This window comes from Bombina bombina, chromosome 1 (genome assembly GCF_027579735.1).
Source record: "Bombina bombina isolate aBomBom1 chromosome 1, aBomBom1.pri, whole genome shotgun sequence".
Lineage (NCBI taxonomy): Eukaryota > Metazoa > Chordata > Amphibia > Anura > Bombinatoridae > Bombina > Bombina bombina.
The window spans coordinates 1,571,324,860-1,571,343,664 of NC_069499.1; the positions used below are offsets into that span (position 1 = coordinate 1,571,324,860).

At 39.6% G+C, this 18,805-nt stretch overlaps 1 protein-coding gene across 7 annotated transcripts in view; it reads right to left on the bottom strand.

Annotated features, from left to right (window-relative positions):
• Nucleotides 1-18,805, bottom strand: part of PIK3R6 (phosphoinositide-3-kinase regulatory subunit 6) — a 176,255-nt gene that overhangs the window by 26,710 nt on the left and 130,740 nt on the right. For all 7 annotated transcript variants that reach the window (XM_053709973.1, XM_053709952.1, XM_053709964.1 and 4 more), the window contains 3 exons: nt 5,039-5,129; nt 1,166-1,236; nt 1-48 (listed from right to left, as the gene is read on the bottom strand). The exon at nt 1-48 is cut by the window's left edge and continues 43 nt beyond it. In XM_053709973.1, coding sequence (XP_053565948.1) covers nt 1-48; nt 1,166-1,236; nt 5,039-5,129 — 210 coding nt within the window. The remainder of the gene's footprint in view (nt 49-1,165; nt 1,237-5,038; nt 5,130-18,805) is intronic.

Here is an 18,805-nt window from a genome sequence, read left to right on the forward strand (position 1 = left end):
TGTTCTGAGCACCAGAGACCCCTCCTTCTCTCTGTTACTGGCCAGTGCCTGTGAGACAAGACATTTATTGGTCTGTTACTATTATTCCTTCAGATACCTCATCATATCCCACCTTGTCCACTGCAGCCTTGTGCTAATTATTTCTTTTTTTACCTTGACAAATCCCCCCTCCCCCAACTACATCCTGATATTGCATCTCAACTACTGCCACATCCGTTCATGCGAAATACCTGTACTGGCAACTGCATTAAAGGGACAGTCCGCTCAAAATTACAATGTGCATAGAATGACATCTTTGAATAGAAATATATTTACAATATACTGTACTTGTATTGGCAAAAATTAGTCTATTAAAATATATCACTGTTTTAGTGTTAACATTTTTCTCTGCATGTGAAGCATAGCTAGACATCCTCAGTGCATCAGCATTTTAAATAGTGCAGCTGCTCAGAGCACCAGTGGGGCTTGTATCATGTCAGCAATTAACAGACTGAGTCATTACCAGATGGTACAAGCACTTATGCTCAGTAAGCACGTGTTCTGTTTGAAATGCTGGTGCACGGTGCATACTTAAATACACAATTGAAACAGCTATAGCTTTTATTAGAAGCATTTTTGCTAATTCATGTATATTACAAAATTACTTCTTTTCAAAAGTGAAATACATCTTTGCGGATTCCAATTCTGGCTGAAATATTCCTTTAAAGCATGACTTGGCACACAAGCCACTATCTTCCCAATGTAAAATGCACGTGATTACATCTCACCCTGAACTAATATTTATTATCAGGTGAAAGACCTACTGAGGAGTCAGCTAGAAATAAATCTTGGTGTGCACTCTTTGTATACAGACATTCTCTATGCTTAGAGGTCGGCTTTAAAGTCCAAAATAAAGTTTTGTGATTCAAATAAAGCATGAAATTAAAAAAATATCCAGTCTACTTCCTGTATAAAAATGTGCACTGAGCATGTGCAAAAGTGTCCAGTGTACAGGGGAAGGAAAATTGGATTAATTTAGCCATGTGCTAGAACATATTGTACAGCTCATTTCAAATTCAAACTAAGTGCTATTGTATTGTCTTTATATTGTGTACTTGCAAGTTATTCCCTTCTACTGTATCTAGCGGCCCTTTAAGGAGTTTCTGCATTAGTCTGTCCTACGTGCCTTTTTATAATGAACTTGAATCCCGGCGCCACGCCCATCAGTAACCGTCTTCTTCCGGGTCATTGTACTCACTGAAAAGGAAACATAAATATATTTATTACACTCTGAGAAGTGCAGCTCATTTTTCTTTGAAATTTAAAATTAAAGATCAGACAAGGGAAACACAAGCAGCCCTGGGGAATATAAAACCAACCCTCAGATTAATATAAAGTGTGCGCGTGTGCATGTGCGCGGTGTATCTTTTAAGGCATGACAGTGCAGCCATCATTTAAAGGAACATGCCAAAATATTTCTTTCATAATTCAGATAGAAAGTACATTTTAATCAACTTTCCATTTTACTTCTAGTATCAAATGTGCTTTGTTCTCTTGGTATCCTTTGTTGAAGGAGCTAGCTGAACATATTAGGTGAGCCAATGACAAGAGGAATACACAGTATATGCAGCCACCAACCAGCAGCTAGCTCCCAGTAGTGTTTGTCTGCTCCTGAGTCTACCTAGATATTCTTATACAACAAAGAATAGCAAAAGGGTCAAAGCAAATTAGATAACAGAATTCAGTTGAAAAGTTGTGTAAGATTGCATTCACTATCATAAAAGAAAACATTTTGTTTTCATTTCCCTTTGATAGAAGTTTTCTATATCAGCTTGATTTTTTTTCATGTTTCTAATGCTGTATAGTAAGAGGAAATTTACAGAAATTGGTTAGATATTTTATACAAAAAAGTGTTGTTTTTCAATGTTTTTTTATAGTCTTAAGAAGTATATCAGAAGTATATACAGTATATTACTCATCTGAAGGGAGTGTTGTTATGACTATAGAACATTTGGTTATGAGCTTCCTTTTTCAAAACCTATTGTTGTAATAAAATTGTCTATTAGCATTATAATATCATTTTGGCTTGTTTTACAGTTTTTAAATGTGTGCATGAGCAATACAAGAGCATAATGTTTATTTAACAGATGACTAATATTTATGCATATCTTCCTGAATAAAACTAGTGCAGAGGTTTTATGAGCCAACGCAAACAGCAAAAAAAAATCACTTATGTGAATGATTTACATATAAACAAATCTATGGAAAATGATTTGCACTGAGAGCTTATTTGTGAACACATTTCACCTGTGTAGAAAACTTAAACTTGATGCTTTGCCTAAATAATTATTTCAGCTTGGACTAAGTGTTTGTTAAATCAGGGGTCGACAAATCTCTTTAAAATGTAGGACCCAGTAAGAATATTTAGAAGCCAGACATATGTTTAGGAGCCAGACAGTGGTATTTGTATATAGATATATAGAGAATAACCCAAAAGGTTTGGAGCCAGGAGTAAAATTCTAGGAACCCCTGGCTCCCTGGCTCCTGGATTTGTCAAGCCCTGTATTAAATTATAGAGATGGGTTAAGTCTGCCTTTGTCTAGGAATGTAACTGATATTTTTATTGTGTGTGTATGCAGGAGAGCCAATCAGTTAAACTCCCCCCCCCCCAGGAGATTGTTTTTTTTTTCATCAGTGACATAATCAATTTTATCACAGATTTTTTATCAACATCAATTATGTTATCACCTTCATTAGTGCTAACATCAAAGATGACCACATACTATATCATCAGTTACATCATAGATTATCTCTAACATTGTTTACGCCATACATCATACCAATCATCATTTTGATTTATCTCTTATTATTTATTTAGTAAAATATTGTTTTCCATTTTAAAAGTAAAATCTCTATCTAAACACAATCTATCAAATTCTCATTTGCCTGTCCCTTAATGGATATTCTAGTTCTAATTCATTAGGGCATTTTATTATAAAACAAATTATTTTTGCAGACTGTGATAAACTGTGCAAAGGTTTAAGCACATAGTTTAAGTCATGCACCAGAAAGACTTCAGTGCCTTTCCTGAGCAGGACACCATTTTTGAGTGGCTGATACCTATAAAATCCTTCTTGTTAGCTGCACAAAGGAGCAATGCATTTTCCTTTATGAAAAGAACAGGGTGAGCTAATCAGAAGCAACCTATATATCTGTACCTTCCCACTAATCACTTGGTGTGCCTTCCTCGGGAGTGGTACTCTGTTTTTACCATGTGTTTATGTTCTTCCCTACATTTTGCAGGACATTTCTGGTTTGTGAGCTCTGTCCTGCTGTCTCCTGATAACTGCTTAGCCACACCCCCAGATCACCCAAACTAGTCCTACCCTCAGCAATCACTGACTCTGTCCTGACTCAACTCATGCGCTGCCTCCACTCTGGCCCAGGATCTCCCTGATTAAGACTCTAGGCCCAGGATGGTTTTCAGGAAATATTGCAAGGAAAGTAAACATGTCCGGTTACCATAGAGACAAGCACTGCAGAAAAACCACACACTGGTCTCCCTATATTATTATTATTCTTCTTTATTTATAAAGTGCCAACAGATTCCGCAGCGCTGTCCATGGGTAACAAAGATAAAAGGACAGTACAATATGAGACACCAGACAAAGTTTAACAAACAAATACAGGGGGAATTGGGAGCTATGTTCCCGTGGGAACTTACAATCTAAATGGGTAGGAGGGTGAGAAACAGGAGGTGGGGACTGCAAAGGTGGGAATGATGTTAGTGTGAGGTTAGATGAGGGCAACTATTAGGCAAGTGGAATTCATTAGTTACTGATTTGGTGATAAGCTTCCCTGAAGGTCTTTAGTGAGCGTTTAAAGGAGGAGAGATTGGGGGAAAGTCTGACAGCTCGAGGAAGTGTGTTCCAGAGGGTTGGTGCAGCACGAGAGAGGTCCTGTAGTCTAGCATGAGAGGAGGTGATGGTAGAGGACACAAGGAGCAGGTCATTGTTGGATCTTAGGGGATGGGCTGGAGTATATTTGTTGATGAGTGAGGACAGGTAGGGGGAGCTGAATTGGTGAGGGCTTTGTAGGTCAGAGTGAGAATTTTGAATTTAATTCTGCTGTGAATGGGGAGCCAGTGAAGGGACTCACATAGGGGTGCAGCGGATACAGAGCATCGGGAGAGGTGGATTATCTTAGCAGAGGCATTTAGGATGTATTGAAGGGGGGAGAGGCGGGGATAGAGGGAGGCCAGTAAGTAGGTTGTTACAGTAGTCAAGCCGGGAAATTACTAGGGAATGGATTAGTTGTTTAGTAGTTTCAGCACTCAGAACAGGACGAATTTTGGATATATTGCGTAGGTGGTTGCGACAGGAAGAAGAGAGCGATTGGATGTGTGGTATGAAGGACAGATTGGAGTCAAGCAAGTGTAACTCCTAGGCAGCGGACTTGGGGTGATGGGGAGATAGTGGTGTCACCAACAGTGATAGTAAAGTTAGAAACTGGAGTAGAATTAGATGAGGGGATTAGAAGAAGCTCAGTCTTGGACATGTTGATTTTTTGGTGGTGAGAGGCCAACCAGGAAAAAATGCCAGATAAGCAGTTGCTGATGTGGGAAAGGACAGAAGGAGAGAGTGCAGGGGCGGATAGGTAGATAATTTATATATAGGATAAATGATTAAATTAATAGTGACATAAAGTGTACTGTTTTGCGCGGGTGTACATTTCCATTTGTTCTGGACTAGTAAGTAATTGTGAAGGAAAAAAAACAATATTTATCTTGTTTCCTACATTTAATAATGAGTGGACTAGTAACATTCTCCCCTATCTGGTGTCTGTAGTGATATTTTCCACCCCTGTTAGCGAGAGATTGTGCGTGAGTGTCAGTGCGGCACCTCTCAGGAATATTTATAGAGCAGGACAGAGGAACAGCTGGGACAGAGAGATGGTTAAGACAAAGGGATGATTTCGCTAGCAAAAAACCTGGGTTATACTCCAGGAGGCCACAATCACTTCTCCCACTTCAGCCTCTATATAACTACATCTCACTTACATTTGGTGAAGGGGCAGTCTTGGATTTCAACTTTTAGTTCTGTCAAGAAAACATCTTCAGCTGGTTCCAAGCTGATGTCCCTGAAGTGGATCTGAAAGAGAGGGTCTGAGTTACAATAGCCTGATGTGCTAGGTGACAGCAGTTAGAGATCTACTTTCAGGTGTTGATAACAGCTAATAAAAGAAACAGACTTTCTTTATTTGGTGCTAGTTCTGGATTTGCCATTAGGTAAAGTCATGTGCTGCCCTAGGTCCAGAGAAACCTGCTGCCCCCAACTCCCTCATCCCCATAATGGCAGCTCATGTTTCTTACAGATAGAGATTGGTCATTGTGGAAGGGTAATGAACCCCAGACCACAAGTGATCACTGATTTCTTGACATAGCGGCTCCTCAGCATTTGCTGCCCCCTCCCCTAAATCTGCCCTAGGTACAGGTCTAGTTAGCATAGACCACAACATACCCAAAGCACTAACTGCCTATAGGTACCATACACACAGGGGCTGCAGCCTGTTTGCTGAAGAGATTATCATTTAATGAACATTTTATTTACAGGCTACAAGTGGGGAGAGGATGATGAGGGCACCTGACTAACCCTTGTCTATGGCTCCCATGAGGAAGTCCAGCCTTGGTTTGTGCATGTAGGGGGGAAAGGTTTGTTCAAAACCCTCCATTATAAACTTAAAGGGACACTGAACCCAAAATGTTTGCTCCTATTATCAATTTTTCTTCATTCTCTTGCTATCTTTATTTGAAAAAGAAGACATCTAAGCTAAAGAGTTAGCCAATTTTTGGTTCAGAAACCTGGAGAGCACTTGTTTATTGGTGGGTGAATTTATCCACCAATCAGCAAGAACAATCCTGGTTGTTCACCAAAAATGGGACGGCTTCTAAACTTACATTCTTGCTTTTCAAATAAAGATACCAAGGCCTAGATTTGGAGTTCGGCGGTAGCCGTCAAAACCAGCGTTAGAGGCTCCTAACGCTGGTTTTGGCCGCCCGCTGGTATTTGGAGTCAGTGATTAAAGGGTCTAACGCTCACTTTTCAGCCGCGACTTTTCCATACCGCAGATCCCCCTACGCCATTTGCGTAGCCTATCTTTTCAATGGGATCTTTCTAACGCTGGTATTTAGAGTCGTTTCTGAAGTGAGCGTTAGAGCTCTAACGACAAAATTCCAGCCGCCTGAAAATAGCAGGAGTTAAGAGCTTTCTGGCTAACGCCGGTTTATAAAGCTCTTAACTACTGTACCCTAAAGTACACTAACACCCATAAACTACCTATGTACCCCTAAACCGAGGTCCCCCCACATCGCCGCCACTCTATTTAAATTTTTAACCCCTAATCTGCCGACCGCCACCTACGTTATACTTATGTACCCCTAATCTGCTGCCCCTAACCCCGCCGACCCCTATATTATATTTCTTAACCCCTAACTTGCCCCCCACAACGTCGCCGCAAGCTACTTAAAATAATTAACCCCTAATCTTCCGACCGCAAATCGCCGCCACCTACGTTATCCCTATGTACCCCTAATCTGCTACCCCTAACATCGCCGACCCCTATATTATATTTATTAACCCCTAATCTGCCCCCCTCAACGTCGCCGACACCTGCCTACACTTATTAACCCCTAATCTGCCGAGCGGACCTGAGCGCTACTATAATAAAGTTATGAACCCCTAACCCGCCTCACTAACCCTATCATAAATAGTATTAACCCCTAATCTGCCCTCCCTAACATCGCCGACACCTAACTTCAATTATTAACCCCTAATCTGCCGACCGGAGCTCACCGCTATTCTAATAAATGTATTAACCCCTAAAGCTAAGTCTAACCCTAACACTAACACCCCCCTAAGTTAAATATAATTTTTATCTAACGAAATAAATTAACTCTTATTAAATAAATGATTCCTATTTAAAGCTAAATACTTACCTGTAAAATACATCCTAATATAGCTACAATATAAATTATAATTATATTATAGCTATTTTAGGATTAATATTTATTTTACAGGTAACTTTGTAATTATTTTAACCAGGTACAATCAGGGCCGGCTTATCAATGGGACCAACAGGGTCCCACGGACCCAGGCGGCACTTGACAGGGGGCGGCAGTTCAGTCAGTGACTATTATTATTATAGTCTGCCGACTGACGCTCCTGCCTGCCTTCCCCCTCTGTCAGTCTCAGCAGGATAAGTGTGTCAGGCTCAGTGGGCGGCATAATTGTTAAACTGCTGTCTGTCACTGTGAAGATATACACATCACTCACATAAAGATGTAAGATTATTCCCAGGGAACAAGGGCGAGCCAGACAGACTCCAGACCAAAGGCGCAGAGAGAGGGGAGCAGTGATATGACGTGTGTCATTGTCATATAACCCCACCCCCTCTGGTTCTGCTGCCACGGCTCTAAGACTAGTTGAGCAGTGCCTAATACACACGCGGTGGTGGACCCGTAGGTGGGGAACGCTGCCCTGGAGTCTCACAAGAATCTCTTGGCCATTGGCTAGGAGCTGTTCACATGACCCTCTGCCACGAGCAGCTATGTTTTCATCTGAGCGCTACTGCTGATTAGCAATGTCCCAATGTGGCGTAATAAACAAGTTAGAATGGGCAGCCTGTAGTAATTTACTTTTATGAAATTTCTTTCTCTAGGAATGCTTTATTGAACCTTCCCATAAAAGCATACTGAGGTAGGCTTTGCAGTATGCATAGGTCTTGAGGAATATATCAATCACTGTTGCACACTGCTTCCATATAGAGCTCAGTACAGGTGCATGGGGGGGATTGGGGCTTTCTTCGGGTTGGGGGCGTCATTTTGATCTCGGACCCAGGCAGCACAATGTCTTGAGCCAGCCCTGGGTACAATAGCTATTAAATAGTTAAGAACTATTTAATAGTTACCTAGTTAAAATAATAACAAAATTACCTGTAAAATAAGTCCTAACCTAAGATATAATTAAACCTAACACTACCCTATCAATAAAATAATTAAATAAACTACCTACAATTACCTACAATTAACCTAATACTACACTATCAATAAATTAATTAAATACAATTCCTACAAATAAATACAATTAAATAAACTAGCTAAAGTACAAAAAATAAAAAAGATCTAAGTTACAGAAAATAAAAAAATATTTACAAACATAATAAAAATATTACAACAATTTTAAACTAATTACACCTACTCTAAGCCCCCTAATAAAATAACAAAGCCCCCCAAAATAAAAAATTCCCTACCCTATTCTAAATTAAAAAAGTTACAAGCTCTTTTACCTTACCAGCCCTGAACAGGGCCCTTTGCGGGGCATGCCCCAAGAATTTCAGCTCTTTTGCCTGTAAAAGAATAAATACAATACCCCCCCCCAACATTACAACCCACCACCCACATACCCCTAATCTAACCCAAACCCCCCTTAAATAAACCTAACACTAAGCCCCTGAAGATCTTCCTACCTTGTCTTCACCATACCAGGTTCACCGATCCGTCCTGAAGAGCTCCTCCGATGTCCTGATCCAAGCCCAAGCGGGGGCTGAAGAGGTCCATGATCCGGTCAAAGTCTTCATCCAAGCGGGGCAGAAGAGGATCTTCCATCCGATTGAAGTCATCATCCAGGCGGCATCTTCTATGGTCTTCCATCCGGAGCGAAGCGGCAGGATCCTGAAGACCTCCAGCGCGGAACATCCATCCGGACCGACGACTGAACGACGAATGACTGTTCCTTTAAGGGACGTCATCCAAGATGGCGTCCCTCGAATTCCGATTGGCTGATAGGATTCTATCAGCCAATCAGAATTAAGGTAGGAATTTTCTGATTGGCTGATGGAATCAGCCAATCAGAATCAAGTTCAATCCGATTGGCTGATCCAATCAGCCAATCAGATTGAGCTCGCATTCTATTGGCTGATCGGAACAGCCAATAGAATGCGAGCTCAATCTGATTGGCTGATTGGATCAGCCAATCGGATTGAACTTGATTCTGATTGGCTGATTCCATCAGCCAATCAGAAAATTCCTACCTTAATTCCGATTGGCTGATAGAATCCTATCAGCCAATCGGAATTCGAGGGACGCCATCTTGGATGACGTCCCTTAAAGGAACAGTCATTCGTCGTTCAGTCGTCGGTCCGGATGGATGTTCCGCGCTGGAGGTCTTCAGGATCCTGCCGCTTCGCTCCGGATGGAAGACCATAGAAGATGCCGCCTGGATGATGACTTCAATCGGATGGAAGATCCTCTTCTGCCCCGCTTGGATGAAGACTTTGACCGGATCATGGACCTCTTCAGCCCCCGCTTGGGCTTGGATCAGGACATCGGAGGAGCTCTTCAGGACGGATCGGTGAACCTGGTATGGTGAAGACAAGGTAGGAAGATCTTCAGGGGCTTAGTGTTAGGTTTATTTAAGGGGGGTTTGGGTTAGATTAGGGGTATGTGGGTGGTGGGTTGTAATGTTGGGGGGGGGTATTGTATTTATTCTTTTACAGGCAAAAGAGCTGAAATTCTTGGGGCATGCCCCGCAAAGGGCCCTGTTCAGGGCTGGTAAGGTAAAAGAGCTTGTAACTTTTTTAATTTAGAATAGGGTAGGGAATTTTTTATTTTGGGGGGCTTTGTTATTTTATTAGGGGGCTTAGAGTAGGTGTAATTAGTTTAAAATTGTTGTAATATTTTTATTATGTTTGTAAATATTTTTTTATTTTCTGTAACTTAGATCTTTTTTATTTTTTGTACTTTAGCTAGTTTATTTAATTGTATTTATTTGTAGGAATTGTATTTAATTAATTTATTGATAGTGTAGTATTAGGTTAATTGTAGGTAATTGTAGGTAGTTTATTTAATTATTTTATTGATAGGGTAGTGTTAGGTTTAATTATATCTTAGGTTAGGACTTATTTTACAGGTAATTTTGTTATTATTTTAACTAGGTAACTATTAAATAGTTCTTAACTATTTAATAGCTATTGTACCTGGTTAAAATAATTACAAAGTTACCTGTAAAATAAATATTAATCCTAAAATAGCTATAATATAATTATAATTTATATTGTAGCTATATTAGGATGTATTTTACAGGTAAGTATTTAGCTTTAAATAGGAATCATTTATTTAATAAGAGTTAATTTATTTCGTTAGATAAAAATTATATTTAATTTAGGGGGGTGTTAGTGTTAGGGTTAGACTTAGCTTTAGGGGTTAATACATTTATTAGAATAGCGGTGAGCTCCGGTCGGCAGATTAGGGGTTAATAATTGAAGTTAGGTGTCGGCGATGTTAGGGAGGGCAGATTAGGGGTTAATACTATTTATGATAGGGTTAGTGAGGCGGATTAGGGGTTAATAACTTTATTATAGTAGCGCTCAGGTCCGCTCGGCAGATTAGGGGTTAATAAGTGTAGGCAGGTGTCGGCGACGTTGAGGGGGGCAGATTAGGGGTTAATAAATATAATATAGGGGTCGGCGAAGTTAGGGCAGCAGATTAGGGGTACATAGGGATAACGTAGGTTGCGGCGGTTTACGGAGCGGCAGATTAGGGGTTTAAAAAAATATGCAGGGGTCAGCGATAGCGGGGGCGGCAGATTAGGGGTTTAAAAAAATATGCAGGGGTCAGCGATAGCGGGGGCGGCAGATTAGGGGTTAATAAGTGTAAGGTTAGGGGTGTTTAGACTCGGGGTACATGTTAGAGTGTTAGGTGCAGACGTAGGAAGTGTTTCCCCATAGGAAACAATGGGGCTGCGTTAGGAGCTGAACGCTGCTTTTTTGCAGGTGTTAGGTTTTTTTCAGCTCAAACAGCCCCATTGTTTCCTATGGGGGAATCGTGCACGAGCACGTTTTTGAGGCCGGCCGCGTCCGTAAGCAACTCTGGTATCGAGAGTTGCATTTGCGGTAAAAATGCTCTACGCTCCTTTTTTGGAGCCTAACGCAGCATTTGATTAAACTCTCGATACCAGAGTTAAATTTATGGTGCGGCAAGAAAAAAGCCCGCGGAGCGTTAGCAGCCCTTTTACCGCCGAACTCCAAATCTAGGCCCAAGAGAATGAAGAAAATGTGATAATAGGAGTAAATTAGAAAGTTGCTTAAAATTGCTGCTCTATCTGAAATCCGTAAGATAAAAAATGGTTTCAGTGTCCCTTTAAAGCTTTTATTAGCACATCAATAGGTCTCAAGCAGGACAAGGAAACAAAATGACTAATTGTACAGTAATAATTATTCTGATTATTATTCTCTGCAATCTGCTAACAGATCACACATTGTTTTACAGGGGATGCAAGTTATAAAGATATCACAGGCATGGCAGAAAGATTTACAGTGTTATATATAGAGACACAAAGTTCTGGTCCCAGCAGAGGATTCTGGGTAGATATATGTGGATCATCTGTGTTTGTGTCTTGTATAAATATAGTTTCTTTTTGCAGCAGTAACGTCCCTGTCAATCACCCACCAGAATATCTGCAACAGGAATTGCACAAACTCCTGATAACCTCTGTTTATATTACATTATTATTCTCAAACCCTCCCTTTATATTATGTGTACAGAATACTGTAACTCTCTGTATACATCAAGTCATTATTTAGCACAGGTTGTGCATGTATAAAGCCCTTATATTAATATTCTCAGCATATATTAGATACTTTGTATCTCAGGTCTGCTTATACAATATTATGGTCTATATAAAATAATTCTGTATTAGATAGGGTCCTAACGGCGTAATAGTAACTATGTTTTATTCTCTGTATACAAAACTTTCCTATGCTTGATTCTCTGTACACTTTGCCTTTCTGTATATTGTTAGCACTCTGATTCGTCCTACATCATTTGTGTTGTATTAAATGACACTGTAGCACATACGCTGGAATGAAATATTTATGGTGTGTAGGTCAATCACATGCAAGTTGGTGAACACAGAGGGAATTATTACAGTGAAGTCACTTTGAGACATTACCAGGAGCTATCACATGCGTTTAATAAGGCAAAAACAAGGCAAACAAACAGTGCTGGCTTCACATGATCACATTATCTCCTAGACTCTCTACTTCCGTCTATAAATGTAAATATAGAACAAGAAATGATTCACAATGTACTGACTGGGGTCAGCAAACAGTTGAGATGGTGAATTGTAAAGCTGACTATAAGAAAGTATAGTACATCATGGGTCCGAATTCAGTATACACCTTGAGAATGTAATATAGCCTGTTTAGTTATATAAAGTGAAACCACTTTGCAATATACTTTTATTATTTGTTTTGTCCCCTTTTCATGTAATTTTAATCTGAAAATCTAGGGTTTTCTAATTCTCCGAAAGGCTAACCCTGCTACATATCTATCACAACCAGTGAGGAGAGTTTGCCGGAGAAAGTGCTAATACTGCACTTATGCTATTACTAGGTTACACTATGAGTCCTGACCTGTAATCATTTATATAATTGATGTCATATTTTCACAAGAATTCTAAGATTTCCTTTTCTTTCTTTGAATATCCAGTTGCTTGTGTAAAAAAATACACCTAGTTAAAGGGACTTCACTATAAATTTTCTCCTCTTTAATCTATTACAGCAGTATAGAAAAAGCTTATAATTAGCCTCCCAGTGGGGCGAGAGAGACCATTTGAAAGGGTGTTCTTGCAGCAGTTTTGAACTCATAGCTGCTTGCCTGACAGCATTGTCCCTTTAAATGAAAGGCAGTTCAGCTTCTCCATATGCCTAAAATTAGCACAAAGGAGAAGGCTGTTAAACTCTGTTTGATTCAGCAAGAGGGAAACATTTTATAAACACATTTTGTACAAGAAACTTGAACAACACTAGAAAATACTAAATAATCCAAGTCTCAAGTATATATATATGCTTCTATATAGGCTTCTTGGCTTTATATGTAGGCTGGTTTTGTTATGGGCATAGAATAGATGCACTTGCAGGGGCCGATGATCTCGCCAGATCAGACGCGGTTTTTCACGCTGACCCTAACAGAAGCTGCCCTGGTGGAATTATTTTTAAAAAGAGGCAGTCCCTGCGAGTAGCGAGATGTCTCCTAATTAAATTAATAGCGCTCCTGGAAAGGGAAACTTCGCTGTGACGGACAAAGCTTGCAGTGAGCAGGGGGCGCACTTTAAAAAGTAAATCCTGCAGCCAACATAAATCACATGATGCTGCTTTCTGCGTATAGCTTCTTACAGTTGCCTATATTTTTGTATGCAGGTGTTTTTATCATAGTATGTTGAATATTGTGTCACAACCTTGTCACCTGCAAGAACAAACTGTGAGAACTGTATGCCGGAAATGTTTAGAGAATTACACTTGGATTTGAGAGAAAATTTCATGGAACGCCCATATTCAGCCCATTTAAAAACAAACAATGCTTTTTTGTACTTACAGAGGGGCAAAAAAGTATTTAGTCAGCCACCAATTGTGCAAGTTCTCCCACTTAAGAAGATGAGAGAGGCCTGTAATTTTCATCATAGGTATACCTCAACTATGAGAGACAAAATGTGGAAACAAATCCAGACAATCACATTGTCTGATTTGGAAAGAATTTATTTGCATATTATGGTGGAAAATAAGTATTTGGTCACCTACAAACAAGCAAGATTTCTGGCTCTCACAGACCTGTATCTTCTTCTTTAAGAGGCTCCTCTGTCCTCCACTCATTACCTGTATTAATGGAACCTGTTTGAACTTGTTATCAGTATAAAAGACACCTGTCCACAACCTCAAACAGTCACACTCCAAACTCCACTATGGTGAAGACCAAAGAGCTGTCGAAGGACACTAGAAACAAAATTGTAGACCTGCACCAGGCTGGGAAGACTGAATCTGCAATAGGCAAGCAGCTTGGTGTGAAGAAATCAACTGTGGGAGCAATAATTAGAAAATGGAAGACATACAAGACCACTGATAATCTCCCTCAATCTGGGGCTCCACGCAAGATCTCACCCCGTGGGGTCAAAATGATTACAAGAACGGTGAGCAAACATCCCAGAACCACACAGGGGGACCTAGTGAATGACCTGCAGAGAGCTGGGACCAACGTAACAAGGGCTACCATCAGTAACACACTACGCCGCCAGGGACTCAGATCCTGCAGACGTGTCCCCCTGCTTAAGCCAGTACATGTTCGGACCCGTCTGAAGTAAGTTAGAGAGCATTTGGATGATCCAGAAGCGGATTGGGAGAATGTCCTATGGTCAGATGAAACCAAAGTAGAACTGTTTGGTAGAAACACAACTCGTCGTGTTTGGAGGAGAGAGAATGCTGAGTTACAACCAAAGAACACCATACCTACTGTGAAGGATGGGGGTGGCAACATCATGCTTTAGGTATGTTTCTCTGCAAAGGGAACAGGACGACTGATCCGTGTACATGAAAGAATGAATGGGGCCATGTATCGTGAGATTTTGAGTGCAAACCTCCTTCCATTAGCAAGGGCATTGAAGATGAAACGTGGCTGGGTCTTTCAGCATGACAATGATCCCAAACGCACCACCCGGGCAACGAAGGAATGGCTTTGTAAGAAGCATTTCAAGGTCCTGGAGTGGCCTAGCCAGTCTCCAGATCTCAACCCCATAGAAAACCTTTGGAGGGAGTTAAAAGTCCGTGTTGCCCAGCGACAGCCCCAAAACATCACTGCTCTAGAGGAGATCTGCATGCAGGAATGGGTCAACATACCAGCAACAGTGTGTGACAACCTTGTGAAGACTTACAGAAAACGTTTGACCTCTGTCATTGCCAACAAAGGATATATAACAAAGTATTGAGATGAACTTTTGATATTGACCAAATACTTATTTTCCACCATAATTTGCAAATAAATTCTTTCCAAATCAGACAATGTGATTGTCTGGATTTGTTTCCACATTTTGTCTCTCATAGTTGAGGTATACCTATGATGAAAATTACAGACCTCTCTCATCTTCTTAAGTGGGAGAACTTGCACAATTGGTGGCTTACTAAATACTTTTTTGCCCCACTGTATGTATATAAATTTATCTGTGTTTTTTTGCGCATCCAGTGCACTTAAATTGTGATTTACAAAGTGCATATTTAATATGATTTATTCCTGTGCAATTTACATACAAATTTTAAGTTTTTTTTTATAAAATACAATTTTTGCTGAGCAATTTTGTTACGATTTTTGAGGCACCTTAACAATACAATTTTTTCCTGTGTATTTTTGTGTGAATCGTTCAATTATTGGTTTTGTAAGATTTTTAAATTCAGAATTTAATTGTGCATGTTTGTAATGTAAGCGTCTCCTTCCCATGCGAAAATGCAGTATACACACTTTTTTGGGTCCCCCCTAGTTTTCTACATAAAAAGTGGCTTTATATAATTCCACACAGGAAATAGAAGTAATATGGAGCATTCTTATAGAATATCACCAGCCCAGGAAACTTTAGATAATCAACCCCACAGTGGGCCAGATTACAAGTGGAGCGCTATTTAAAGGGACACTGAACCCAAATGTTTTCTTTCGTGATTCAGATAGAGCATGCAATTTAAGCAACTTTCTAATTGACTCCTATTATCAAATTTTCTTCATTCTCTTGGTATTTTTATTTGAAATGCAAGAATGTAAGTTTAGATGCCGGCCCATTTTTGGTGAACAACCTGGGTTGTTCTTGCTGATTGGTGGATAAATTTACCAACCAATAAACAAGTGCTGTTCAGGGTCTGAACCTTAAAAAAGCATATATGCCTTCTTTTTCAAATAAAGATAGCAAGAGGATGAAGAAAAATTGATAATAGGAGTAAATTAGAAAGTTGCTTAAAATTGCATGCTCTATCTGAATCGTGAAAGAAAACATTTGGGTTCAGTGTCCCTTTAATGCGTGGGACTGCTACACTGCAGAAAAACATTTCCACAGCTAGAGGGAGGGAGAGCGTGAGGGATGGAGAGATCCACTTCCTACAGAAAATGTGTTGGGAGCGGGGGGACCTACAGAATATTGCTTGGAGAGGGGAGGTGGGGAGGGTGAGAGGAGACCACTACACTACAGAAAAATGTTTTTGTTTTAAAAAAATAAATAAAAAAAGTTTAAAATGTAGAGGAACTGGGTACTGCCAGTACCTAAGATGGCGGATACTAGTTAGAGGGGGGGGGGGGGGTTAGAGAGCTGTTTGGGAAAATCAGTTAGGTGGGAGGGTAAGGGGAATCCTACACTGCAGAAAATAACAACCAACAAACTGCTAAATGCTCTGGTATTTTGTGTAAGTTTTTGTCTGAAATTCCCAGCCCTTAAAGGGACATGAAACCCAAATTTTTTCTTTCGTGATTTAGAAAGAGCATGTCATTTTAAACAACTTTCTAATTTACTTCTATTATCTAATTTGCTTCATTCTCTTGATATCACTTACTTCTATTATCTAATTTGCTTCATTCTCTTGATATCACTTACTTCTATTATCTAATTTGCTTCATTCTCTTGATATCACTTGCTGAAAAGCATATCTAGATATGCTCAGTAGCTGCTGATTGGTTGCTGCACATAGAGGCCTTGTGTGATTGGCTCACACATGTGCATTGCTATTTCTTCAACAAATGATATCTAAAGAATTGAGCAAATTAGATAATAGAAGTAAATTGGAAAGTTGTTTAAAATGACATGCCCTATCTGAATCATGAAAGTTTAATTTTGACTAGACTGCCCCTTTAAGGGGTTAAAGCCCTTTGCCTGCATTTTTTTCCTGACACCATATATCTTTGAGCCCTTATAACTTTTCTGTGCATTTTTTAATAATATTTTTTATTAGATGGTGTTATTTTGAGTAACTGTACTTTGCAATGTATTTTTATCTGTTCTGTGCAAATTTTGTTTCACGTAACAGTAAATCAGAGCTCAGACGCAGTAATCATTCTAGCGTAAATCGCGGTTGCGCTCAAGTGATTGTGTTTACTTTTAACTTATAATACGAGAGGAAAACTCGATGTGTGCAAACAGCCGCGATAAACCCCTTATCACTAGCGCGTAACTGTTACCGCGCCACTCATGATCTGGCTCAGTGTTATTTTTTAATAATAGGCCACTGTGCTGTCATGTCATGCCTCCTACAAACTATACATGACATATTGACATTCATTCACAAATACCCCTGCACTGTTGTCAGTCTGCCGCGGCACACCTGAGGATCTCTCACGGCACACTGGTTAAAAAACACTGCTATATACCTGATAAATATTTATCCAAGAGAATAAGAAGAGAGAAAAATAGGTATATATGTGGCACACTTGAATCAAGAGACTTAATTGTCTGTATGGTAATGGATAGGGAGGACTGATAGGACTTATATGATATAACTTTTATTGGTTTATATTAAAAAGGTATTTATTAAAAGACATGACAAACAAAAATATCTACAACACAGATAATTAAGTAGATATGGGGTTTGGTGTAAGTGTACTTAATAGATGTTCCCAAGCTCTGCCTCTTCCTTGTAGAGGTATACAATCAACCTGACTTATAATTGAACCCAAAATATCTACTATGTGTATAAAAAGTGGAATGATAATTAAATCATCTATAGACATATAAGAAAGTAAACTTTATAAAATTTGTGTTCAAAGAAAACTATAATGCTAGCAGGTAGTGTAAACCCACGTTCTATTATCCTTATCAGGATTCCCTCATATACTATGGGCATATCAGTAGATACTAGGCTATTAAAATCATTACCCAAAAAGTAGAGACTAAATGCCAATTAAGGCCAACGAAATTACAACTTAAGCTCTTTTAAACAAAATAAATGCAGGAGAAGCCGTGCAAGCGCCTGACGTGCGTTTCGCCAACTGCTTTTTCAAAGCCTGCTAGCATTATAGATGATTAATACTGCTATCATCCCCATACCTAGTCGGTCCCACTAAGGGAGACTTTACATACATTGTATATGCTCATTGGCTTATAGATAGCATCCATAGATAAGGAATTGTATTTTTACACCTTATACCACAGGAGAAGCCTGCGTGAGACATACCTTTGTGTTTTTCTTTGAACACAAATTTTATAAAGTTTACTTTCTTATATGTCTATAGATGATTTAATTATCATTCCACTTTTTATACACATAGTAGATATTTTGGGTTCAATTATAAGTCAGGTTGATTGTATACCTCTACAAGACAGAGGCAGATCTTGGGAACGTCTATAAAGTACACTTACACCAAACCCCATATCTACTTAATTATCTGTGTTGTAGATATTTTTGTTTGTCATGTCTTTTAATAAATACCTTTTTAATATAAACCAATAAAGGTTATATCTTATAAGTCCTATCAGTCCTCCCTATCCATTACCATATAGACAATTAAGTCTCTTTATTCAAGTGTGCCACATATATACCTCTTTTTCTCTCTTCTTATTTTCAGTCCGCTAGATTTAGAGTTCTGCGGCCAAAGGGGTGCGTTAGCTACGCGTGCTTGTTTTCTCCCGCACCTTTTAAATACCGCTGGTATTTAGAGTTCACAGAAGGGCTGCGTTAGGCTCCAAAAAGGGAGCGTACAGGCATATTTACCACCACTGAAACTCTCAATACCAGCGGTGCTTACGGACACGGCCAACTTAAAAAACATGCTCGTGCACGATATCCCCATAGGAAACAATGGGGCAGTTTGAGCTGAAAAAAAACCTAACACCTGCAAAAAAGCAGCGTTCAGCTCCTAACGCAGCCCCATTGTTTCCTATGGGGAAACACTTCCTAAGTCTGCACCTAACACCCTAACATGTACCCCGAGTCTAAACACCCCCAGCTTTACACTTATTAACCCCTAATCTGCCGC